Genomic DNA, 26818 nt, shown 5'->3' on the forward strand with positions numbered 1-26818 from the left:
GGGATCAAGCAATCGCTGAATTTTCTCAGCTCTAATTTCGAGGATTTGAAGTCTACTTTAGGTCATCAAAAACAGAACAGGCTCTACTAAAGAACGGAAACGGTGAACTGGGAAGTTCTCTTGAAATCACTCGCACTACTGAAGTTCAAGCAGTGTACCCGGCATGAACATTTGAAAATTAAAGGGCTTCTTTTTAAACAGAATGAGTATATATTTGAGGTGGTACAGTCCATTGGTGAAAAACATGCCATTGCTCTTTCTCGGTTAACATCGATGTCATGCACCGAGTTCCGAGCCGAAACTACGATTGGCTAAAAGTAGGGCTCAAGTGTTCGTCCTGTTCTGTAAGAGACTGCATCCTACAAGAAACTGAGAAGAAAATCTGGCCCTCACAATTTATGTCATGATGATACTGGTGTTGTTTATATTAATAAGCAGCTCTGCCCAGAAGTAAAAACTCTGGGGCCGAATTCACAAAAACGTACTTAGCTAAAACTGTTTTTAGAAGCAGGCGTTAGCAAATGGTGTTGTTGAATGTGTCATTAGCGAAAGCGGCTGGCAATCAGCACTTACGAATGAAAAGCCAACGCTAAAAAGAGAGAAGAAAAATGGTGATTTGTATGGGTCTCGAACGAAAAGATGCTTGCGCGGAGGGCAAAGAGTGCCAAGGTTCTGCAGATTCGGAATCAAAATGACCTTTCACCTGTATGTTAATATCTGACTGATTCAAATGATGGACATTATACAATCTGCAAAAAAGTTGGTTAACATCGCATGCCGTTACACTCTCATCAATTACATTGTTCGAAGTTAGCGTTAAAATGTTGACAGTCTTTGCCCACTTCTGTCCTTACATGCCTTTTCGTTTGAATCTATCCCGGCATCCACAACATGGTTACCACAAGGTCAGTCGCACGACCTACCAGGATGCACCTTTTTTTCTGTTCCTCGCCAAGCTAGACGAGTAGCAGGTAACTGAATGCACTTCGGGAAGGTTATGGCGATGACCATAAATTTCATAACGATGCAAATGATTGAATTATAGAAGGCAGGATTTAAAAACACGAGACATGGCCAGTGTTTGCGTTTGTCAATAAGTCAGTGTGTGCGCGTACGTGTGTGTATGTGCGTGTGTATACGTGTACATTTGTGTGTACATTTACGAGTGTGTGCATGTATGTGTGCGTGCTCGCTACTTTCCTGTCGAGAATGCTGTGTCACGCTGACAACGCGCAAGCCTTTCGTGACTAGGAAGTACCGGGCTCGCAGCGTTAAAGAAAGGAAATGCGGACAAGACAGATGAAGATTATTGTTTCGGGACAAGATACAACCCAAAGCGTGTAAACGTTTTTAGAGTGTAGCTTCTTCTATTCTCGCGCTACATGCACGTGAGCCGTCTTGTTCACCGGCTCTGGAGGTGGCAGTCGCACCGCTACATATGTGTGCAATATGTGTGTACGTGTGTGTGAGCTGCACGTGGCTGCGCGCGTGCTTATGTGTGTCTGCGTGCATATCTAAATGCGTGTCCGTGTGTGGTGCGTGTGCTTGGCAGAACAACGACACAACTATCGCCTGAACCTGCTCATAATGATCCCTCAGCTTGTTATTAAGACGTCTCCCGGTCTGACCAATGGACAGGGGCATTTCATAAGCAAACCTTATCGCACATGCAGTGATGCGCATTTCATGTCTGCTTTTACAGATGTCGGTCATTTTTGCGTCATTTACAAAAACTGCGCCATACATGGTAGTTTTTAGCAGGTTTTAACAAGGTTTTAGTTTCATAATTCGCATGGGTTTGGCGCATCTGAGATCTCGGATATATCGTAACTACTTCCACAGAAAAAAAGAACGCCCATTTCCACCCGCCAAAGCGTAGTAGCGAGTCGCAACAAGTATCCAAGTGTAAGCCTCAACAAGAAAAGAAGCGAGAATTAGTCGCAGGTTAGGTAATGTTAAAGTAAGGCCGGCAACATAATCGAAAATTAAGCACATTGCACCGCAGACTGCACTATGTCCGGGATCGGCTAACCTTGTCTCATTGTTGAACTGCCAAATGAACTGTCATACGGCAAACTCTCTAAATCACATTTATTTTAGAAATATCAGTTCGTCTATGTGAAACTGTTACCTAGGTATGCACATTAATGATGTGAAATTTACCGCGCAGGTTTTCTCCTTGCGGATGCCGGTTACGATGTATGGCTGGCAAACCTTAGAGGAACGCCGTATGCACGCCAACACCTTCATCTCACCGATGAAGATACGAAATACTGGAACTTCGGGTAATGTATATCAGTACATACTTCCACTTGACATTGAGAGCTTTTTTTTCTCGTTTTTTTTTTATAACAAGGTTTCACATATGGCATAATATGGTTAAATAAATGCACGCAGGCCTGTTTCGTAAGGGGCTGCATAAATTGCCTGGGGAACTTATCGCTCATTATAACCCACATGTATTCCGTGTCCTGGTCTGTCTGTATCCCGGCACCTCTGAGCGCGCTCTCTCTCTGTATCTTGTGGTCCTTGTTCTTGGAGACGGCTACTGAAGATCGCGAGCATCTGCTGCAGAGTCGGACACGTCATAGGGTCTTCAGGTGCTGGTCCACAGTCCTAGTTACAAGAAGAGGTAAGGCTCACCGCAGCCCCAAATATAGACTTCCTTCACCAGAGTTACATTCCGATGAAAAGAACATACTCACGGGTGAAATAAAGGACGTGTGTCTCGTCGTTGAAGAGGTTTTCCGGCTAGCAAGAAGGGCGGGTGGGGATCAGAGGTTGAGAAGTAGGTGGGTTGCCATGTGAAGAAGGAGAACGGGTGACCTTGTTGGCTTTATTATTATCGCGACCGTGAGGCTGCACGCAGATTATTTAATTGGTGAAATAGGGAGACATATGAATCTCTTCTTATATGCTCGTTGAACTGTTTTTTTTTTTACTTGTTCTACCTGCTTCACAACGTTGAGTAAGTCTACATGGATGTGACCGACATCAATGTCGATCAAATTGCGAACAACTACGATCGCAGTGTAACTAAACCTGTAGCTCAACCGGTAAGAAATTTGGGCCCGTATTTATAAATTAACTATTGCACTAGAATTAATTGCAAGATGAAATTCAAGCGAATCCCGATGCTGGATTTGTCATTAGCGAAGGTCGCCAGCAGATTGAAAAAACACTTAGGAGCGATAAACTCAGTGAATTCGACTTCCGTACGTGCTACCCAAGCCAGCAAGCAGCAGTAGCCTGCGGTGCTGGCTCCGGCACCGCGCGCCGGCTGCCGAGAGCGAGCGCAACGGTAACGTGGCGTCGCAGCGATGGCCTCTCCCCTCACGCAACACTTGGCACGCTATCGCTACATCAGGTGAACACGATCGCCCGCTCTGCTCCGTCGAGGCACTCGTGAAGTGGCGTCAGTGCCAATGGGAATTTGTTGAGGTGCGCGCGTGACGTAGCGTCACAGCCAATGGGACTTGTGCCGTTTCGCTGATACAGAGTACAAACGCCGGCATTTTCGGTCAACGGGCCATTTGACGCTTTCGCGTCCAGTCACGGGGTTGTTATCAACCCCTTGTTTGGGTCCTGAAAAGTAGACGCAACGTCATTTCCTGGTTCTCTTCGTCTTCCTAGTGCTACGACCAGGTTTCATATTGTCATTAAAATTATGAGGTTTTACGTGCCATTACCACGAATGGACGTGTCATAGCCATGAGACACGTCGTCGGAATAATTTGTACCACCTGAGGTTCTTTAACGTGCACCTAAATCTTAAATCTATGTGGGCCATATTGCGCCCACATCAAAATGTGGCCGCCGTGGCCGGGATTTCATGCCACAACCTCATGCTTAGCAGCCCAACACCACAGCAACTAGGCAACCGCGGCGGGTGCATAATGACATTAACCAACTTTCGTGGTTCCAAAATTTTGACAAACGCGGTAGGGGCTAGTAGGTGTGTTTCGTAACCGGTCAATGGGGGCATGCGCGCTATTCGTGGATCGAAGAGTGCGGCTGCAAGCGACGGATGTCGATAACAATGCACATTCTCCATTCGCAGGCTCGACGAAGTGGGCCTCTACGACATTCCGGCGCTGGTAGACTACGTGCTCACCTTGACGGGATGGAGCGAGCTTTTCTACGTGGGGTTCTCGCAGGCCAACGCGGCCGCGTGGGTCACACTCTCCGAGAAGCCGGAATACAACGCCAAGGTTACCGTCATAGCACATTTTTTGTGGAACTCTTGTCATTCGTGAAGTTTCGTGTGCGAGAAGAACGGGCTCGACACTTCTCTTATACTTCTCGCTCAGCGCATAGCGAGGGCCTCGCCTTCGACACTTATGATGCTACGAGAGAGCCCACGAGTGTTTATTGGTCACCTGGCTGCTACTAGCCCACGTATAACGTCTCGGCGGCGGTTACAAGGATGTTACACATCCATCGCCTTCTCCGTGAGGGGGCGCTGCCTAGCACCCTTACTGCCAATGTTGTGCCCATACGTAAATCTCCAAGAAAGCGTACGGGAGAATGGCCGCCATTGTAGCTTGATCGGTAAAGCACTGCACTCGTAACACGAAAAGTTTGCGTTCGTCTCCCACCTTTGGCAAGTTGTGTTTTCGTCCTCTAATTATTTCCTGATTTCTATATTTTCTTTTCTGCCTTTGAAGGGTGCTTGAAACTGTTCGGACGAATTTTGCAGACGCGTAGGCTACAGCTACAGTAAAACATTCGCGGCAAAATTTAAGTCAAGCGTCTGATGTTAAGAGAGCTACGGAACATTACAAGTTACCCACCGCCTTAGCCATGTTTTTCCTTCTCAAGTCATTCGCCGAGCGATCAGGCCTAAGCTCCGCCTTAGCTGGCTGTGCGTCATGAGGTGACGTCATGTCGTCTACTTCCGGTGTATTGGAGCCAGCGCGCGAAGCCTCTTCAACCTCTCCGCTAGACGCGCCTGGCCGTCGATCTCCAGCAATAGCTATCCAAGTAGCGTGCGTTGCGAGCACTCTGTCATAGCGCCGAGCGTGTCCGGTATTCTGGTAAGCGCAGGCAAGCTGGGTGTTGCGACGGACGGGCTGCTTAAACGTGAGCGGTCTTCACGGTGCAGCCACCTGGCTGCACCGTGAAGGCCGCTCACCTAGCCAAACACAGAGCTGATGTTGTTCTAACCAAGTGTAAAGCATCCTAAATATTTAAAAAGACAACGTGTTCATGATTACACAGCTGCGCAAAATTTACACCAGCAGCAAAGTCGACTACACATGGTGACTGCCATATCGGCTCTGTGTTTGTCTGGTTGAGCTCTTCGCCTCCAAGTGGCTGCACCCTGCAGGGCGCTCAGGTTTGCGCTTCCGCCCATCCTGCAAAACGTCCCGTCCGCCTGCATTTACCGGAATACCGGACACGCTAAAACTCTCTATTGTGGTAGTAATGCGTGAAGTGACGGCCGCAAACGCGTACAGACTAGCGCCGATCGGATACCAACAGTCCTATGCGCTGCAATCACTCCACTCGCCTGTTGCCTTGCACGATGCCGCAGGTTGCCTTGTCGCCAACCGCTAGATTTGCTGCCCACAACGAAGCAAGGACGATTCACGGTCCTCGCCAAAAGAAACCTCGAGACCAACAATGATCGTGCAGCTCGCGTCCACACGGAGAACGTTGTCAGACGAGTAGTCGAAATTTGCACATTTGCCGGAACTGATCGAGTGTAGTGAAAGATTGTCGTTGTGTATTCTCTTTTTGTTACTTACTTGTAGAAACAGATTAACCAACCTTCTATTACGAACAACATTTGTTCACCATAAACTTCGAAATATAAATCGATGTCGCAACGTGGGCCGCCAACTGGATAGCTCGCCCGACCGAAGTCACATGCGCCCCCCCCCCCCCCCCCTACGTACATGGCGACGGGGTGGTTGAAAACTCAGGGGAGCGGCGCCGCTGCAATCGGTAGCGATGTACATTTTCAACACCGTATAATAAATTACTTGCTTTACACGGAACGCTTACCTGTGTCACTTAATGATCACGAGGACCTGTTCTAACGACTGAGTACGTTTGTACAAAATTGTCTAAATCCTTTCAGGGTCCCTTTTACACTCTTTCAACACTTGCAGTAAAGCCAAACTGTTTTACACGCGGAATTAGACAGTATTGGCACTATCGGTTTAACGTGTAATGGTGTTGCCAGAAAAATTCAATCCCATATGCACTGCCGCTTTCATTGGTTTGGAGCAAGGAAAATCTGTATAAATGCGCCAAAACAAGTATTTTCTCCTTCCATAGCCTTCATGAGACCATTGCGCCTTCGCATCTATATTACCTACATACGAGCCCTTCTCGCTTCAGTATTTGTTCCCCATTGGATCTGTCACGCGCTGTTAGGTATTTATGAATGATATTCGGTAATGCGGAGTCTTTGGACACTCATTAGATTATGTAGCAATTTTTCTAAGGGCAGTTGGTGTATTTTAGTATTTATTGTAACCGCAGTACTAAAGCTTATAACAGTCAATTGTTAAATATTGCACGACTATTTATCGTTTGGCTTCTCCGTATGAAGTAAAAATAATTGACTGCATCTTATAAATTGCCGGTGCAATCGCTTATCGAACCACATAACACGATGTGGTTCCATTATGCATGCTCTTTATGCATGAGATATCGTGAGAGGCATCCTGCAGCTAAATAACTCACACTAGATGTATCTCATGGGCAATATTCTTGCGAAGACAAAACAAAAATTATTGTACAACACCAAACCCTGTGTCAACTTGAGAACACGGTCTATACTGTTTACGGGGGAAAATTGTGCTTTTTTATGAACCATTAAACTTTAATAAGTGTTTACTCGAAATTAACTACCATAGAATCATTTAAGAAATATCTGAGGACATGGGTTGCAGAAAACGTCCTAACACATATTTGCACCTCTCCTTCAAAAGTATACAACTGGCTATACACCACATCTTTTGTTCTTGAATATATTCTCGCCCTGGCATATTTTCCGATTTTTCTTTCCTCACATTCACACACCTGATGTGAAGAGATTTAGATGTCTTGCGGCTTAAGTAGTGTACCAGTACTACGCATTGTACTGCCCAGCCTTGCAAACAGTCATTGGTGGTTATGTGGACAGAAGATCACTTTTCACAAGTGTAAAAATATATTTCCATTTCAACATAACAATTATTTTACCCTGCGTTTTCATCGGCTTTGTTATTTCTTTATTTCTATGATGATGCACCGTTTCTGATAAATGTGACCCGATATAAAAAAAATACTTCTGCATGCATCGCTATTCCGATTGTTTGGATGGTTTATCTAAACAGGTGCACGCTATATCTACGGCAGATGCGGCTTTTGCTGGCTCTGGCACCAATCGGCAACGTGACTCACCTGAGGAGCCCCGCCAGGCACATCACGCCGTGGTCTCCCCTTCTTACGGTGAGTGAATGCCGCTTGTCCGCTAAATGCTCGTCGAACTAGCGGCCGTGGTAGGCTGAGATTCGTACGCCGCATCCGTAACAGCGATGCCGTCAGCAGCATAAGTAGCAACCGGAGATGAGTATTTATGTATGTTCTTGAGGCAGAGCAAATTGGCGAGAAACACGGCAGGAAGCATACAAGACAAACGCTGACTGATAAACGGGATTTTTAAAGAAAAAACAGCGGATAAATACAAAAAGGCCACACTGCGCGCCCATGCGCTCAAACAACGGCAACATCAAGGAAATATATTCCTCAGTCAAGCGCTGAAATAGAGGAGACGGATACGCCATTGTCAGACATTTGGTAAGGGAACAAACAGCGCTAGGACGGGACGAAGTGAGTAGACAGACACGGCGCTGAACTAACAACCACTGGTTTATTGCTGTCAAAGCAATATATACGAAGCACAGGTTCAGCGCAGAAGGCCACAAAAACACGGTTTCTGCGCCGGGAAAGGAATAAAATCATCACATCACGCGTGTCGTCAAGGCAGGTTATCATGTTTTTAACAAGTAGTTTATCTCGCAGCTATGCAGAGAGACAGAGGGTACGCTGACGCAGGAGTTTCCGTGCGATTGAATGCAAAACGCTTCCCAAATCTCGCGTGCTCTTTGATCTTCATACCTACCTATTATTGTGCAATCTTCAAAGAGAGGTTTGCAGCCGCATTCTTTGCAGTGCTGGGCTAAATGGCTCGGTACAGACCCTTTCATTGCGTACGCATGCTCCCTCAGCCGGTCATTCAAACATCGGCCTGTTTGGCCAATGTAGCAGCGTTTGCACTTGAGTGGGATCTTATACACAACAGCACATGCGCACTCAACATGAGCTTTTCTGTGTTGCTTCTCGCAGGTTGCTTTTTTGGGGTCTTCCTTGTTTACCTTGCGGCATAGCGCCGACAACTTGTCCCTTGCGCTGAACAAAACGCGTGTGCCTATTTTTCCGGCGACCTTCTTTAACCTATGCGAGACCCCATGGACATAGGGTATGACGGTGGTGCTCACATGAGGTCCCTTGTCTTGGGCGTCACGTCCTGCCCTCCCTCTGGTGAGGATCACCACAAGCTTTTCCGAGACACTCATCAGCAGGGCCATGGGGTACCCAGCCTGGATGAGCCGGTGCACTTGGTGCATGAAGCTGCTAGCCACCCGGTGGTGGCATGAACGGGTCAGAGCTGCTCTGAGACATGAGACGGCAATGCTTCTTTTAACTATTTTTGAGTGCGCAGACGTGAAGGGGAGAATACTTTTCTTCAAGCGGGGGTTGTAAGCCCAACAAACGTGTTCCCTTTCTAGCGGTATCTCTAGGTCGAGAAACCTTATCTTATTATCGGAGGGATGGTCGATCGTTAGTTCTAAAGGTTTCATTACCGATTGAAAGATGTCGAAAATTTCGTTAGCACGCGAGAGTTGACCTGTTCCGTCAGTTTTGTGTAGCACAAGGAAATCATCCGCAAGCTTTGACAGAAGCCCATGAGGCTTCTGTCAAAGCGTGCTAGCACAAGGTTGCTAAGTACCACTAAGGTTGCTAAGACCACTAAGTTTCAGAATGCATGTGGTATACATATTGACAAGTTTTTAGAGCTTCTTAGTTTTTACCTCGAGTCGACGTTCATAAGCTACAATGGTGCCATTTTCATCCAACGGGATGGCGTGTGCATTGGATCTTGTATTGCTCCTGTTCTTAGTAACCTTGTGCTAGCACGTTTTGACAGAAGCCTCATGGGCTGCCTACTACCGACCAGCGTAACAAAAGTATTTCGCTTTGTGGATGATTTCCTTGTGCTACACAAAACTGACGGAACAGGTCAACTCTCGCGTGCTAACGAAATTTTCGACATCTTTCAATCGGTAATGAAACCTTTAGAACTAACGATCGACCATCCCTCCGATAATAAGATAAGGTTTCTCGACCTAGAGATACCGCTAGAAAGGGAACACGTTTGTTGGGCTTACAACCCCCGCTTGAAGAAAAGTATTCTCCCCTTCACGTCTGCGCACTCAAAAATAGTTAAAAGAAGCATTGCCGTCTCATGTCTCAGAGCAGCTCTGACCCGTTCATGCCACCACCGGGTGGCTAGCAGCTTCATGCACCAAGTGCACCGGCTCATCCAGGCTGGGTACCCCATGGCCCTGCTGATGAGTGTCTCGGAAAAGCTTGTGGTGATCCTCACCAGAGGGAGGGCAGGACGTGACGCCCAAGACAAGGGACCTCATGTGAGCACCACCGTCATACCCTATGTCCATGGGGTCTCGCATAGGTTAAAGAAGGTCGCCTGGAAAAATAGGCACACGCGTTTTGTTCAGCGCAAGGGACAAGTTGTCGGCGCTATGCCGCAAGGTAAACAAGGAAGACCCCAAAAAAGCAACCTGCGAGAAGCAACACAGAAAAGCTCATGTTGAGTGCGCATGTGCTGTTGTGTATAAGATCCCACTCAAGTGCAAACGCTGCTACATTGGCCAAACAGGCCGATGTTTGAATGACCGGCTGAGGGAGCATGCGTACGCAATGAAAGGGTCTGTACCGAGCCATTCAGCCCAGCACTGCAAAGAATGCGGCTGCAAACCTCTCTTTGAAGATTGCACAATAATAGGTAGGTATGAAGATCAAAGAGCACGCGAGATTTGGGAAGCGTTTTGCATTCAATCGCACGGAAACTCCTGCGTCAGCGTACCCTCTGTCTCTCTGCATAGCTGCGAGATAAACTACTTGTTAAAAACATGATAACCTGCCATGACGACGCGCGTGATTAACTACTTGTTAAAACATGATAACCTGCCTTGACGACACGCGTGATGTGATGATTTTATTCCTTTCCCGGCGCAGAAACCGTGTTTTTGTGGCCTTCTGCGCTGAACCTGTGCTTTGTATATATTGCTTTGACAGCAATAAACCAGTGGTTGTTAGTTCAGCGCCTTGTCTGTCTACTAACTTCGTCCCGTCCTAGCGCTGTTTGTTCCCTTACCAATGATGTACCAACCAGCCTAGACCAGCACACTCCGTCAGACATTTGTTTTCCGAATTGAAACACTTCCACGATTTCGCGTGCCCTCCGTCTTTTCAAAATTCAATTGAACTCAATTGCGAAGAAACACGTAGTATACTATCATGCCGTACCGCTTGCCTGGAATACGTTAGGCATGATGTTAGCTAAATACCAAAACGCAAACCGTATTTTAGTTGCAAAAACCAATCTTTTTAGCGGCTTTACACGTTCACGTAACGTTAGTTGCCCAGATGAAGTTTATACATGCACACACACACATACGCACACACACACACACACATGCACACACACACACATACACACACACACTTATATATATATATGTATATATATATATATATATATATATATATAATCACAACGATATAAATAAGGTTATTCGTTTTCGGGCAAAACCCAACTTTACCCGATTTTTACACCCCGAACATATTTCAGGGGAATCGGGTTAAAGCCGATTTCTCCACCAATTCCAAAACCCCATGACAACTTTTTAGTGACCTATAGTTCATTTCACAAGCTGAATGCGGCACTGTGGATGCTACGCTGCTCTCAACCAAGCGCCCAACAAGCGCTCCTAGCACTGAGTTAGTAACTCGCCGTGACATTCTTCAGAGGCCGGCTGAAGACAAACGACAATAGCCGTTGGGGTGGAACCACCTCGGCACGCCTCCTAGCTTCGGCCCTGCTGCACGCAGCTTTTGAAACGCACTATCAATCCTCCTTCGACCACGCACAATAGAAGGGAAAGAGAAGGATGTGCAAAAAATTGATGACCAGCTTTTCGTGAATTAAATGTATAATTTCCTAGAAGTTATCAATGCTCTGTGCTGTCATTATTGCTTATTAATTTCCAAACAAACGCCTTACTTCGGAGTATTTGCTAGATAACCCTGATGTCCCCCCGAATACCAGCTTGAAGCAGAGCCCTTGTTCTAACGCGTGAGCGTTATACAGCTCGTCATACCCTTCGATAAAAAAAATCAAATGTAATGTATTCGTACATTTTTCAGTTTAACCCGAAAAAAAAACGAATTTCGGAATTTTCCACAAAAACCAGATTTCTCTGCGATTATCAGCTTGAAAAATAGCACCCGATTTTCAGCCCCCGAATTAAAAAAATATATAAAATCCGAAAAGGAATAACCCTACACATAAAGCACTTCTACTTCCTTTCTGCTCGTTCATATTTATACAGGCATTTTCAGTTGTAGCTTTTAGCAGTACTCCTCCATTGATTTCGTATTTATTATTGGTTTTTTTTGTATTGTATTTCTATGTACAAAAATGTTCAGCTAACGTCCATTCAGCTCTCACATTTCATGATCTTAGAGCGTTACAAAGCGAGTACCGGTGTTATTGAAGCGGCTGACTGCAGATCAATGTGGTGAACTTCCTGCTGACTATTTGGTGAACATTAATGGTGTAAATGAGGCGCCTCCACCACTGTGATAACCGACGCTACCAGTTCCTAAACTGGGCCACACGATACTTACTACTTACTGGTCATCAATATGTGCTCTCTTTTTGTGTGCATATTTCTGTAAAGGTCACAGACCCTGAATGAACGCCTAATAAATAAATAATTAAATAATTGACTTAGACTGCTAGAGAGTTTTACAGGCACGCCTGAAGCTCCCTACTATAATATTTTAAAATGTTTCGTGAAACTTATTGCACGTTTCCGTATTTGCCAGGTTTCCAACGTTTTATTACGAGTAAATTTCCAAAGGCGCACTGCGAACAGGACAGAGGAAAAGGAACAAGTACATCAAACACGGCCCCGATAATTACTCACTCTCCGCCGTTCACACCCTGTTTTAATACGAACTGCCGCCCACGTGTCCGTACTCTGGCAGACAGCTCCAAAACTGTTGCACTCCAATTGCTTCTCGCCCTCGTTGCAGGCGGCGCTGGTGACGCTGAACCGCGGCCGAGTCCTGGTGCGCGAGCCCAGCCACCGGTACGCGTCGTACACCCTGTGCGACACCACGACGCACATGCGCTACCTGTGCTCGACGCCCGGGTTCCACTTCCTCGGCGTCAACCACGCGCAGCTGAACCTGGTGAGCGAGCGAGAACGTGGCCTCTGAGATTCGCGCGCCTCGATCGGCTCCTTTTCCAACCAGCCGGCGCGCGCAAATCTCGGAGGATGTGGCGGGAGTCGAGGGGGTGTAATGGTGAGCCAGTAGGTGGCTTCGAAATCTCTTCCCCAGCGACTTCTTTCTCGGAGTAGCATAAGCGGATCTCGAAGGCTACGTTTCTTGCTGGCTGCACGCACCGGAAGCGTTTGCAGGAGCCGGAAACAGGTCGTGGCCACCATGTTTTGGATTACAACTCTCCTGGCAGGTTTTATTTGATTTACCATATTTGAGTTCACGAAAAAAAAAAGCTCTATGCTTAATAACGCGCTGCCCAGGCTCCTGTTTATTTAAGACACTAGGCATACTAAGCGTCTACGCCTAATCACATGCATTACGTTGGTTCCTTGATGTTTCAGCTTACCCGCAAAAAAAAATAAAACAGAATTTTCTACTGTGACATTGAATTAGTTTATGAGAAATAGCGAACGCTCGATCTATACGCAGTTTTCTATTCCTAAAAATGTGCGCAATTACGTTCGATTCACCTTAGATTTTTCAGTGACGTTGTTTGGTGTAACATGGATTCTGTTATTACATGTCTTCCTTCTTTTCTCCTGGCTTAAAAATGTGAAGAAGGTACTTATTAACCGTACTCCGAGTTAGAATTGTTCAGTCAGGCTAATTCCCTCTTGCTACAAATACTTGTATACTTATTTCGATACTTTTGTCTCGGGGCCCATGAACAATAATGTTCGGTCACTTAAATGTGTAGAACATGATGTATATGTCGTCAGTTGAAATAAACTGGAAATTTTATAGACACAAAACCTGAGTGGTAGATCTGATACTGTTGTAAAGCACATCTGACTAAAGATTGATCGGCTTTCAGGAATCATTTTGGGCATCGGAACCTCATATACCATACTTTTAGTGTAAGAAAACAAATTATTACAACACCTGGTGCAATCTTCTTAAATTGGTACCAAATTAAGAAGAAATATTAGTAGTAGTGGTGTCTTGCCTTTTATGCATATTGTCAATGTAGAACAGCATAGAGAAAGAGGTCAACAAATAAATTGTGGGGTTGTACGTGCCCTAATCTCGATCTAAATATCAGGGGAAGCCAGACATAATTTTGACCCCCGGTGGTTGATGAGCGTGCAACCCAATGCACACTAAACGGATAAGCTTGCATTTCGTCCAGTTACAAATGTGGGCGCCATGGCCGGAATTTGATCCCGCGACCTCATGCTTAGCAGCGGAACGCCGTAACCACTAAGCCACCATGGTGAGTCACCACCATACTCCATCTCACAAGTTGGTGGCAGCACTGTCGAAGGTACGAGGCGTAAACAGGCAATATCCTTGCGTAGTGGTATATGGTTCCGGGCGTAACTGGCTGATTATTGGCTACGCTAGCGAGTTTCATTTCTGCTCGCTACATGATATGGTAGAGCTATACGTGACATATTAGGACCTTTTCGCGTGCACGTCGTATACCGAGACTTACTGTGGCAGTTGCCGCCGGTAACCGTAATAGCCCCCCTAACCGCCATCACTTATAGAAAGATGAAAGCACCCATACAGCGCCGACCACCCGCTTCTATCCAAATTCGCGCTTTTTACTGGCTCTCCAGAGCCCTGTCAGCAAGAAACAAGCGGCAAAATCCGTCATCGTCAAGTCTCATCTCAAGCTGAGGTCAAATCATTAGGTACGTTTTGTCGTAATTATTGAGATCGGCTGTTTTCACGCTGCTAGGAATACTGACACGGCACCGAGCCGTATAAAAATGGCTTTGATTTCTAGTCAGCCGATGGCACCACAGCATTAGCATTGGTGACGCGTTGACGATGCGGAACGCTATATAAGCTTAATTTTTCACTCCATCATTAATATACTATACGACGCTCTAGCATGGTACGTGATGACGGTAGCGAGAAAACGTCAAGTAGACGCCGAGCAGACGCTGTGGCGCAGGTGAACATTTGTAGGCATTAGTAACTGCAGGGAAAGCGAACAGGTAAAGGAAGCCCCGCTGTCGCATGCATGTAAACGCAGCTTATGGTTACAGCGTCAAAATATTTTTTTGCGTCAATCCAACATCCGTGGAGCAAATAACAGGATGGCAAGCAGACGCTGATCAGACGACGCGGCGCGGATGAGCACATCTCGAGGCGCATTCGGCCTTCCTATTGGCTAAAAATTTGTGGCGGTTCCACAGTGCTGCAACCAGCTTGTGTGATGGAGTAGAGCTGCATTTGTTGGGGTTGGCGCTTCGTAGCCTCAGTTGCTTCTGTGCCATTAAACCCTACATAACTAACTAACTAACTAGCATTCATCTATACTTTGAAACCAGGAGTATGTTTGAAGATACTATCCTAAAGGTAAGATATAGCGCACCATGAGCGATGGTTTCTTGTCACTATGCAATTTCTAAGAACAATTCAGTTTAAACATGCCCTTCTATTGTCTCTTTCCTTTCATGGAGACAAGGTTACCGGTATACATGGCCCACTACCCGTCTGGCGCTTCGCAGAAGAACATGGAACAGTTCTTTCAGGTATGCTCGTGCTTCATGGGGTAAGCCTTGGCAGAGTGCATAAGCTAGAAATTAAGACACCAAAGTGCAGCCTCCTCAGAGGTTATTCTTTGTGTTAGGCTTTCTTAGGCATTAGGCATTAGGCTTTCTTTATGCTGAAATCCTACGGGACATTTTGAATTTATTATGTAGTGCGTTAGCATTACGGCTCATTCCACGCCAAATCAACCAGCGTTTTTTCGACCGTCACGCGATATACAGTTGAACCCGGATATAACCAATCTGAAGAGCATGACAAAAAAGTTCTATATATAGGTATTTCGATATATAAAATAAAAATTGTATAGAAAGGTATTCGAGGGGAATTTACTGCTGTTCGTTATACACACTAATTCGCTGTATGTGGGTTCTATATATCCGGGTTCCACTGTAACTGAAAACATTTCGACATGTTTGTTGAAGCTCAAGACTCATTCTCCCCGTTTAGTTTTCTTCCCAAAAATTTTCTAGCATTTTGGTGAAAATTTCTTGTTTTTGCCCAGCTGAGCCAGAAGGCATCAATCACCATTTTTTTTCCAAGGCACATTGTATGATCCGGCCGTTCAAATGCTGTGTATGGTAAGACAATGAAGTGATGCGACTGCCAAAATAATCACTATTTCAAATATTTGAACACTGCGAGTGCTTGTGGCACCGGCTAAAGCCGGTAATATTGCAAAGTGTTTTTTTCTCAGTACACAATGCAATGCAGAAGGCACAAAATAAATGTGTAAATTGTCTCAGGTATATCTGTAATGTTTGCGAAATTGTTGGTTAATCCAGAATGAAATGACCCATTAGGTGTGCCACAGTGGAAGGAAGTGTATGTGTGAAGTGCGGGAAACCAGTCATGATATATGTATATGTATATATATATATATATATATATATATATATATATGTACAGGGGGTTTCAGCGAACGCTTTCAAAAATCCTAAAGGTAGGTTTTTCGGGAAAAATAGAAATTATCTTAAGGTGCAAGCTTTCACGTTTGGTGGACGTCAGAAATTGTCAGAAACACGCGAATTAAATAATTATTACCTAAAATTATCTAACGAACTTTTTAAATAGCGACGTTTGGCGGTTATTGCCAACGGCGAATTTGTAGCCATGGAGACGACGATGCCGTATCAGTTTTTAAAGCAAAGAAAAGTCACTCTGAAAAGCCCTGCAGCCCGTGAAAACCAAGTATTTTTTCCCGCATGAAACCGAAACGCGGCGAACATGGTGCGCCGGAAATGTAGTGCAAACGCAACGTCCGCTGATGATGTGTTGCATTACTTGCGGCGCCCAATTCAAAATGCCTCTGGTGATTCCCCAGCCTCAACGCTCAGCTTAGACCACGGCTGGCGTTATCTTTTCTTTCGTTGGTAGGCGCAAGAAAGCGGCTAGCCATCGCTAACTACGCAGTTGTCGATTTTAAGATGCTGTAGGGCCCTGGCCTGGTGCTCTGCCAGGGGAGTTGCCTCTGGAAGCAGTCCTTTAATTTCTACTCACATTACGCTAGCTTCGTTGAAAGAATAAAGCCACACTTTTGTGACAGTGCAGAGTTTTTTTTAGCGGTGCCGATATTGGGACAGGAGAGAGAGAGAGAGAAAATGATTTAATGAAAGGCAGGGAGGTTAACCAGGACTGAGCCCGGTTGGCTACCCTACACTGGGGGAAGGAAAAAGGGGAGAGAGAGATTAAGAGAAGAATAGAAAGTCCACTGTTGATATCGCCGACGTAGCAACAGATCTCTGTTCTATCACTGATGATCAATCAGTCCGGGTCATAGACGGTCACTCAGTCCTGTAGTTTTTAAAAATCGCAGCAGCGCTTTTGTGGCCTTCTGCAGCTGTGATATTCGAGGCCATGGTCCCAAGATCTTGCTCAAAGTGAACGGTCTTTTATCTAGCCTATTGAGAACGTTGCAGAGGTCATGTCTTTCGTTTTGAAAAGATGAACAGTAGCATAATAGGTGTTCTATAGTCTCATCGACACCGCAGGCATTACACTCGGCGCTATCAACCATTCCAATTAAACACGTGTAAGCATTGGTGAATGCAACACCCAAGCGTAAGCGGCACAGCATTGTTTCCTCATTTCGCGCAAATCCAGGCAACAACCGCAGCTGCATAGATGGGTCGAGAGAATGCAACCAATGTTGGGCGAATTCAGTTGTATGTCACTTCTCCAATGTCATAGTTTGCGCTAGCTTGCTTAGGTGTTGGGCTGCGTCAGTCCTCGATAAAAGTACAGAAACAAGATTTGCTCCTTCGTGTGCTTTCCTAGCAGCTTCGTCGGCGATGTCGTTGCCGGTGATGCCGCAATGACTCGGCAGCCACTGAAACACGATGTCGTGTCCTTTTGCGATCGTATGGTGGTGCATTTCTCGTATCTCCGAGACGAGTTGTTCGCAGGACCCGCGACGGAGAGCTGACAAAAGGCATTGTAGGGCCGCCTTTGAATCACATAATATTACCCACCGATTAGCCGGTTGGTTGTTAATATAAGCAATGGCACCTCGGAGGGCAACAAGCTCTGAAGCGGTCGATGATGTCACGTGAGAAGTCTTGTATGTGATGCTCATTGATCGTGATGGTATAACCACTGCGCCGGTGGAGCTGGTCTGAGTGGAAGAGCCATCCGTATATATGTGGATTCGGTCAGAGTAGAAAGAGTGCAAGCAATCGAGAGCTGCTTGCTTCAAGGCCAAAGTAGGCAGGTCCGTCTTTTTTCTTATTCCTGGAACGTAAAGGCGCACTTCAGGTTGTTTTAAACACCACAACGCTGACGGTGAACGTGTCGAGGGTGTGAACCCCGATGGTAGGGAGGCACTATGAATGCTGACCACGTTGGAGAATGACGCCTGTGGTCGTCGTTCTGGCAGGGAGGCAAGAGAGCTTGATTGCATCCGTGAAACGTGGCGAATATGGGCCCTAAGCATGTCGAATGGGACAGGAGTTAATTTTACGCGGTATGGGCTTCACAGCTAAAATAAACGAGGGATCCGTAGCTGGCAAGTTTTTCGCATTGTAGCGCGACGTTGTTTCGTGCCAGCTACCCTCCCATTTGTTGAAGGTGCTGGCCTAGGATTAGGAAATCTTGACTTCATAATATGTTTAGCAGTTTTGAGCAATGTAACAAACATTAATGAACAAATATAGTTTATTTCAATCTTTCATTTGGTTGTAGGCCTATTCGGACACTCCACGAGAGTAATATCATTTTGGACGACAACACAGAATATTTACATGATTTGCTCAAATTGTTTTCCGTCCAATGCGATGGACAGACGAAGGCGCACTTTCATGAAGTTCATAGTAGATAAAATCATCTGTCTGGAAATGTTGTCGAGGGAGATTCTCACACGTTGCTTCATATCCTCGATGTTGGCTGGTTCCATCTTCAAAACCACATTTTTAATATATCCCCAGAGAAAGAAGTCCAAGGGTGACAAATCGGGTGACCTAGGCGGCCAAGGTGTGCTTCCACCACGCCCAATCCACTGGTCGGGAAAGGACTCGTCAATGAATTTACGAGGCGGTGACGAAAAATGCGGCGGGGCTCCGTCGTGCTGGAACCACATTTTTTTTCAGCGCAGCCAGTGGTAACCTTGAGGCAAACTCGGAGACGACGCCCTTTAAAACACACTCTATTTACTTCTTTCCAGTAAGGTTTCCGTCGATGAAATAAGGACCAAGAATACGGCCGTTATAAATGCCACAACATACGTTCACTGACCACCTTACCTGGTGCTTATGCTCACGAAGCCAGTGGGGATTCTGATCGCAAGAATAATGTGCGTTGTGCAAATTGACATTCGAATCCCTACAAAATTACGCCTCGTCGGTGCAAAGCACTCTCTTTAGAAATTCCGGATCTACGTCGCATTGAATAAGGCACTAGTTGCAAAAATCGAGCCGTTTTTGAAAGTCTCTTGGTCTCAGCTCTTGGTGAAGACACACATGATATGGGTGGCAGCTGTGTCTTGAAAGTGACCTCCAAACTTAAGCTGGGCTCGCTCCATATGCGCTGGCAATTTACCTGACGCTTGCCTCCGGCCTGGCAGCGACGTATGCCAGTACGTCGCTGTCATAATCATCGGTTGCACTGGCTGGTCGCTTCCTTTTCTGTGCATGGACTGATCCAGTGGTCCTAAACCGATTAAATATCTATACGAATGTAGGGCGAGCTGGCACACGACAGCCAGGATGTTGGGCAGCATACAACATCGATGCCAGCTCCACGTCCTTTTGCGCGCTCACATAAGCCAGCACAATGTCCACTTTCTCGGCAGCGGAGTACTGCAGTTGCGCTGGCGCGGGCACTTGCACAATATTAACGCTGCGGCTTTGAAACCTTGATCCTGAAATGGACTGGTAATGCAATGGTAGTGCAATGGTAGTCCAGTGGTAATGCAATGGTTTTGTCGCACGCGAACCCTCATAACACGCACTTTAAAGGGAAACGTCAACGCGTTTGTAAAACTGGCGCTACAAGCCACAAGTACTAACAGCATGCAGCCACTGCCGCGAACGTCCTCCTTGCTCCGCAAACGAACATTTCCTTTGTCTCATGCGCTTCCTAACACGTAGCGATTATAAAAGAACAGCAGATGAACCTAACGAGTGAATGAACGGATGGTGACGCCTCACATCTAGCTCGTCAGGTAGCGACATCAGAAGTGGTCGAGACAAAGAAACAAAAGCAAACCTGCCGGCGACGCCTACCAGGGCTCCCAAAGTGGGTGACCGTATAGTGGACAATGGCTAGAATCTATCTTGCGCCTACCAACGAAAGAAAAGATAACGCCAGCCGTGGTCTAAGCTGAGCGTTGAGGCTCCCTAGCCTGGGGAATCACCACAGACATTTCGAATTGGGCGCCGCAATCAATGCAACACGTCATCAGCGGACGTTGCGTTTGCACTAGATTACCGGCGCACCATGTTCGCCACGTTTCGGTTTCATGCGGGAAAAAATACTTGATTTTTGAGTGCTGCAGAGCTTTACAGAGTGACTTTTTCTGTGCTTTAAAAACTTATACTGCATCGTCATCTCCGTAGCTACAAACTCCCCATTGGCAATAACTGTCAAACGTCGCTAATTAAAAAGGTCGTTAGACAATTCTAGTTAATTAACTATGTAATTCGCTTGTGTTTCATAATTTCTGACGTCCGCCGAACCTGAAAGCTTGCTCCTGCAGATAATTCCTATTTTTCTCAAGAATCATACCTTTAGGATTTTTTAAAGCGTTTGCTGAAACACCCTGTATGTATATATATATATATATATATATATATATATATATATATATATATATATATATATATATACATATATATGTGGACCGACCTTGAAAAGGTCGGTCCACCGACCGAAACTGTTGGGAAAATAATAAACCCTAGATAACCGCGAAGTTGTGCTTCTGATTTCCCTATATATATATATATATATATATATATATATATATATATATATACCTCATGTACCGCAAAACTGAAACTGCCCTCCCCCCCTTCCCCCGGCTTCAGCACTGGCTGCCTTATCTCGGCATCGCAGTTGCTGTCATTATCATAGGCCACTCGATCAGTTCCGTGTTTCGATAGCGGTTCCGAGTACTGCAGTTTTCGATTACGTAATCCAAGACTGAAAGGGTGCTAGTTAACACTTTTGGCTATGCCTCCACCCCAATGTCAAACTAAACACCGTACACAGCAGGCACGTCCCAAAAGGGAAGCTTTGCGTCGGTTCTCACTGTCTTGCACGCGTAATCTTGCGAACGGCAATTAAACTTCGCAGTTCGATATCTCGGAGTACGGATGCGCGAGAAGAGTTCTGCCAGATGAAACTGTAGAAACACGATTGCGGCTAACTTTTCAATACGAACACGCCTTCTTACTGCAGCCACTATAATTTTAATTACTCAATGTTTGGTGATTACGCCACCGACATCAATAATTACCGCTTCATTCTGTGTCCCCCTGGGCGCATAACCTTACTGTAGAGGTGGTCTGCGCGTACGTCTAAGAGCCTAATTTAAAAAACAAAGCCTGTCAACTTAATTTCGATCACCCTGTATATAGTTTGCGCCCATTAATGCCTCCTATTATTATTCTCAACTTATCTCAGCGTTGTCTCGAGCCCCGCATCTCCTTTCGACGGCTGAGTCATTGTTATGAAGGGACAGTTGGTCATTACTCAAAGCTGTTTTACAGAGAAGCTGTTAAGTTCCTCCAGGATCGTGTCCGCGTTAGAAAAAAAAAACTATCATCAGCATTTTGGTTTGGCTCCATTGTGGTTTGGCTCCATGTGCATGGCGGTTTTCTGCCACTTGTGCCTTAGAACAGTTGTCAAAACGGATGACTAACATGACTGATAGGTCATGACATCAATAACATCACATGCTCGTCAGTTACGTCACGATTAACGATAATAAAATCACGTGAGCCAGGGACAAGAAAGAAAGAGAGAAAGAAAGAAATCACGTGTGGCTCATACCAGCGTTTGATATGTGGGTATGAGCCGCCGAGAGCAGGAGCGGGAGAGATCTTACATGACCCTGACGCTGCCGTGCAGTGTGCCGCGGCTATGAACGCTGTGGCTCTTACGCTAGTCTATGACGATGGGGCGGAGACGACGAAGTGGTTGTTCTGCACATCACTATTTTGGTCTCTCTGGAATATTATACATTTTCGCCGGTTTCTGCTGGGAGTCGCCGCTCCCTTTTTCGACGATAGACGTGGAATCGCTCGAGCGCTGTCCAGACCTGCCAGCATCTGCGGGAGCTACTCCAAGGAAGAGGAACTGCCTTCGGAGCGAAGCTGACAGCGATGACACGAGCTGTACTCTCCCTCGAGCGACACCACTTCGGATGATGAAGGCTTCGAGGTCTACACACGCCGGAAAGCGAAAAGGCGAAATGTCAGCGGATGCTTCGCATCAAGTAAGTCGACTGTGACTCCTACGCCGAGAGCTCCGGAGCATACAATTATCTTCGTTCCCGAGGCGGCTACGGACAATCTCAAGCGACTCAATAGACAGCCCATCTCTATTTACCTGGAGTGTCTCGCTCCAGGCGAGACAAAAGACGTCCGAATCAATAATCGCAAGAACGTCCTAGCTATCGATGTTACTAACCCAAGTGCCTTGGATCCGTTGATGAAGAATACGCAGCTAGATAACATCAAAGTGCGCTGCCACATTCCTCAGACCTTGGAAACCACTGCAGGAGTGGTTTACAACATCGACGTCTTAATTTGTGACAGTGATTTGCCTATTTTGATCAAAACAACGACAGAGAGCATTGCCATAATACAAGCTCATCGTATTGGCAAATCAACTTGCGTGAAGCGCCTCTTTAAAGGGGATAGCCTACCATCGTACGTAAAGGTCGGCCATTTTCGTCATACTGTACGACCTTTCGTGCCCAAGCCCCTACAGTGTCGCAATTGTCGGAGAATTGGACACGTGAGCGTTGTGTGTAAGAAACCAGGCATATGCTCAGGTTGTTCCGAGTCACACGCAAGGGTGCGCACGATGCGACTTCAAAAAATTGCCAGTTATAGGAAAATTAGCAGAATATCTTGAGGCAGATGGTTAGAGATCATTCGACCCATAAAGAAACCGCAACTAAAGTGCGACGCCGGCGCCGACGTTCCCGGAACCACAAGTCAAGAAAACACTGTGGCAGTTCTAAGGAAGTGCACAATCCGGAGAAGGCTGTTCGTCAACCGCTGACCTCGTGCATTACCAGCGCCGATGAGAGAAGAACGCCCGCCATCGATGACTCAAATGAAGCATGCCCATCTTTACCGAAGTCATGCCAACTCGCAGAACCACGAGACACGAATCGTCCAACAACTACGAATGGCCCGACAGCAGGCCCTGCAGCAGTCCGCGCAGAAGGCCAGGACTTGCAAGTGATCGCCATGCTGAAGTCACTCATGAATGTGATGCGTACGTTACTGACGAACCTAAACACCCCGAATGCTCGCAGCGCACTGCAGGTACTGGACGCGATGAATCCAGTACTTGCAAGTCTTGAATGGCATCATGGCTCATTCACCGCTGTCGTTCCGTAAAGATGTCAAGGAAGCATCCCTTTTCAGTGGAATGCTCGAGGCCTCAAATCAAGAATTTCGTATTTTCGACCTTTCTATTTTGCGAAGAAGTTTTCCATCATCGTCGTCTGCGAATCAAACCTTCAAACTATAATACGGCTATCGGGCTATGAAGCTTTCTCATCCGTCGTCAGCAAGGTCGTCGTTTATGTTCGGTGTGAACTCACTTGCGTGCTACATTCAGTTGTGCCTCATGACGACGACCAATACGTGTGTTTAACTGTAAGAACAAAGAAACTTACATTCACTCTCGTCACTGCATATATTGGTAGTTTGCGACTCCGACCTGTCGTTGTGACACGCAACGATTGGGTGCTTTGTTATCCGCAACACCTGGCCCTTGGATCCTTATTGGAGATTTTAACGCACACTACCCGCTCTGCGGGAGTGTGAAGATGGACTCCAAGGGAAGAAAACTAGTCGCATTTTCCTCGGACCAAGAGCTTTCTTGTCTCAATGACGGCATAATCGCATAAATTGACAAGTAATTGCTTGGGAAACATAACACCACTTCCTTGGAGTCATCATCGACCGTGATTTGTCTTGGACGCCACATATTTCATATATGAAAAAGAGGTTGACTGCAATATGCTCCGTTCAGTGAAGTTTGCTGCGATTGCTGCGCCATCTGTCGCAGCGCCGCCAACAATAATGAGACGGCCAAAGCACGCATGGGTATTCGTAGGCGCCGCGTCGATAGTGCTGTTCGGTCTTTTCTGGCGTTGAGACAATGTCATCCTTCAGCTCGACTAATTCTAATCCGTCGACTGAAAGCGTCGGAAGAGGGACAAGTGCCGGTACTGCTGCGTAAAAGACTGCCACAGCCACGAAGGCCAGCCTGGCGTGAAATTGTACCGATTTCTTGGCCGCCCGTGGGAGCAAGAATGACGAAAAAGATGGATTGTTGCTGTTCGAAAGAGTTAAGTAATTGTGAAAAAAGCGTTTTCCTAGTGTCAGTGTAACTATATGCTTTAAGGTCTAGCCAGGTCTAGCTGCTTGAGGTTCTGCAACTGTACTTGTGTGTTTAGCGCGGTTGGAAGTGTATGGAGCACGCTTTGCACAGCAAGCTTGCGTAGCGCGAAATTTTACGCGCGAATTTGCGCCTCAAATGCTCTTGTAGGCTGCATGCGAATCTTTGTTGATTTGCTTGCAGTCCGGTAATTTACTGTTGGATTGCGTTTTTCTGTGATACTTTCAGCGAAGTAAGTAAACTCGGTTTGCGTTGATTTTTGGGGTAGTGATGGTGCGTGTAACATCTAAACTTCAAATGCCTTCACCAAATGGCGCCCGCCGTGAGACTGCTCTCTCTCGTCAGCGCTTTGTGGCGTGTTTGCCTCGTTTACCGTCTCGTGAAGAAGTCGTTCGGTTACTGCATGGGCGCTCTTGCTTGCGGCCGCATGCATAGGGCACTGTGTCGTCAGTATGAACTGCGTAGTATTCGCAATCATGCTCCTCTTCCTTTCTTCGGCGAGAGTGACGGCTCGCCGTGGATGCCGAAGCAGACGAGCAGGATCTGCTCCAAACATTTCGTGAGCGGCGGAGTAGCCAATAAAGGAAAAATCAACACCTAGAAACGCTTCATTTATAGATTTGCAAAAATGCGTTTCTGCGCACGTAGGCCACGAAATGAACGAAATACTGTAAATAGCAGAGCTGCAGTTGGACATTTCTGTGACCACACACCGTAATACCTGGCAACGTAGCAAAAACGACGTGTAATCACCGAATGTCGATTTGGGACTGTTCTCATTCAACAAACGTCGCGGTAGCATAATCTTGGTTTGAGCTAGTTGCAATGCGCCGCAAGCTCCCGTCCTGTTTGTGTTCTTCGTCTTCGTTTAACTTGCCCCGCAGATTTTCCTCTAATAAGTCGCGGTAGCGTGTGCGCTTCCGCTTATGCGTCAAAACCACTTGCTGATATAAAAATGCATGCATGTTCTCCCTACCTGCAAGGAAACGTCCTACACTTGTTTCCCTTGCTGAGAGTGACCGACGGCGCCCTCAAGTCGGCGCCGTCGGTCTCCTTCGCGTCGTAAACGTGGCCCGCCACATACAGCTTGGCGCAAACTTGGAGCAAACTTCACTGAACGGAGCCTATAGGCGCTCGAAAGTAATTTTCAATACAGCTTATCGGCTTAAAGCCGCAAAACAACACACGCGACATTTTGAACGTCACGCGCGCGTTGAAACATGTTCAGTCGCTGCCGCGGGGCTCGGAGCGCCCGTCTCAGTGTTTCACATTCCTACCACCATTGGCACTGCACGGCGTTTTGCCGTATTCGGTTGTAGCGCCCTCTGTTCACTGTACGGAGCCTATAGCGCAGGTATTCAAATTTGTCGGCGGAGAGTCCTGGGGTGCATCTGTGCAATCGATGCTACCGCTGTACCACGCATTATTTATGGGCTTCCTAAGATGCAGCTGCCCGTGCTGGGAAGCACCCGTAAAATGAACTTTCGAACACGAAAGAGTATGCAAGCCCAAGTTCTACAGACGTGCCTCGGGCTCCCTAAGTGTGCATCCATAGCGGCCATAATCGCCATAGCACATGACCACCCTATATCAACGTACCTTGCAGTCGACGCTCTAAGAGTGCATATTCGACATGTCGCAAGGACGCCCTTTCACCATCCTGCTTGCCTGCCCACAACTAGGCCGCATACGAGTTTAACCGTCTCCTGACTGCTCACGGAGCATCGCTACCATCGAATTACGTCCCAGCAGCATGGCCTTCGTTGCCACTGTGGTCTCTGCATTCACTTAGAATATGCCTTACCATTCCAGGCGTCAAGCAGAAGGCAGAAATGCCGTCACCAGCATTGAAGCAGGCAGCATTACTGCTGCTACATGAGATCCACAGTGACCGCTTACACGTTTACATCGATGGGTCGGTCATGCACTCCAGTTCAGGAGCTGCAGTATTTGTCCCAGCGAAATATACAGTGATAAAATTCCGGACATTCCAACTTGACATCGACGACTGTCGAACTTACAGCTCTGTGTGCAGCAATGAAATTTATCGATCAGGAACCGCCCCAGAAATGGCCTATCTTCTGCGATTCCAAGGCTGCCCTCCAGAGTTTGCTCTCTGCACTACGCCGTGGACCCCACGATCAACTTGTCGCGGACACACGCAAAAGTTACCATCTGGCAGTTGACAAGGGACATGACGTCATCTTTCAATGGCTGCCATGTCACTGTGGTATCCTTGGAAACAAGCAAGCAGACGCAGCCGCTCGATCTTCACATAACAGTGCCGATTGCGTCGCTATCCCTATGTCCAGAACAGACGCAGCAGGAAAGCTCCGTGCGCTTGCTCGCGAGCTTACGTTAGGCCGCTGGAATTTAACGGACTTTAAAAACCAGCGCCTCTGTCCCTTGGATTCTAATCTGAAGCTCCGCCTTCAACATGGCTTACCACGATGGGAGGTAACTCTCATTTGTCGCCTATGGCTTGGAGTAGCTTTTACCAACGCGTACTCCCACCTTATCGGAATGGCCACAAGTCCAGGTTATGAAACTTGCGGGTGCAAAGAGACAATAGCACAGCTTCTGT

General features: G+C 46.7%; 1 protein-coding gene across 1 annotated transcript in view; it reads left to right on the forward strand.

The window, feature by feature from the left end:
• Positions 1-26818, forward strand: part of LOC119463509 (lipase member K) — a 37441-nt gene that overhangs the window by 5947 nt on the left and 4676 nt on the right. Inside the window, exons 3-8 of the mRNA XM_049655249.1 lie at positions 2171-2285; positions 4061-4211; positions 7354-7446; positions 9606-9707; positions 12403-12561; positions 15069-15140. Coding sequence (XP_049511206.1) covers positions 2171-2285; positions 4061-4211; positions 7354-7446; positions 9606-9707; positions 12403-12561; positions 15069-15140 — 692 coding nt within the window. The remainder of the gene's footprint in view (positions 1-2170; positions 2286-4060; positions 4212-7353; positions 7447-9605; positions 9708-12402; positions 12562-15068; positions 15141-26818) is intronic.

Source organism: Dermacentor silvarum, chromosome 9, assembly GCF_013339745.2.
Source record: "Dermacentor silvarum isolate Dsil-2018 chromosome 9, BIME_Dsil_1.4, whole genome shotgun sequence".
NCBI classification, from domain to species: Eukaryota; Metazoa; Arthropoda; class Arachnida; order Ixodida; family Ixodidae; genus Dermacentor; species Dermacentor silvarum.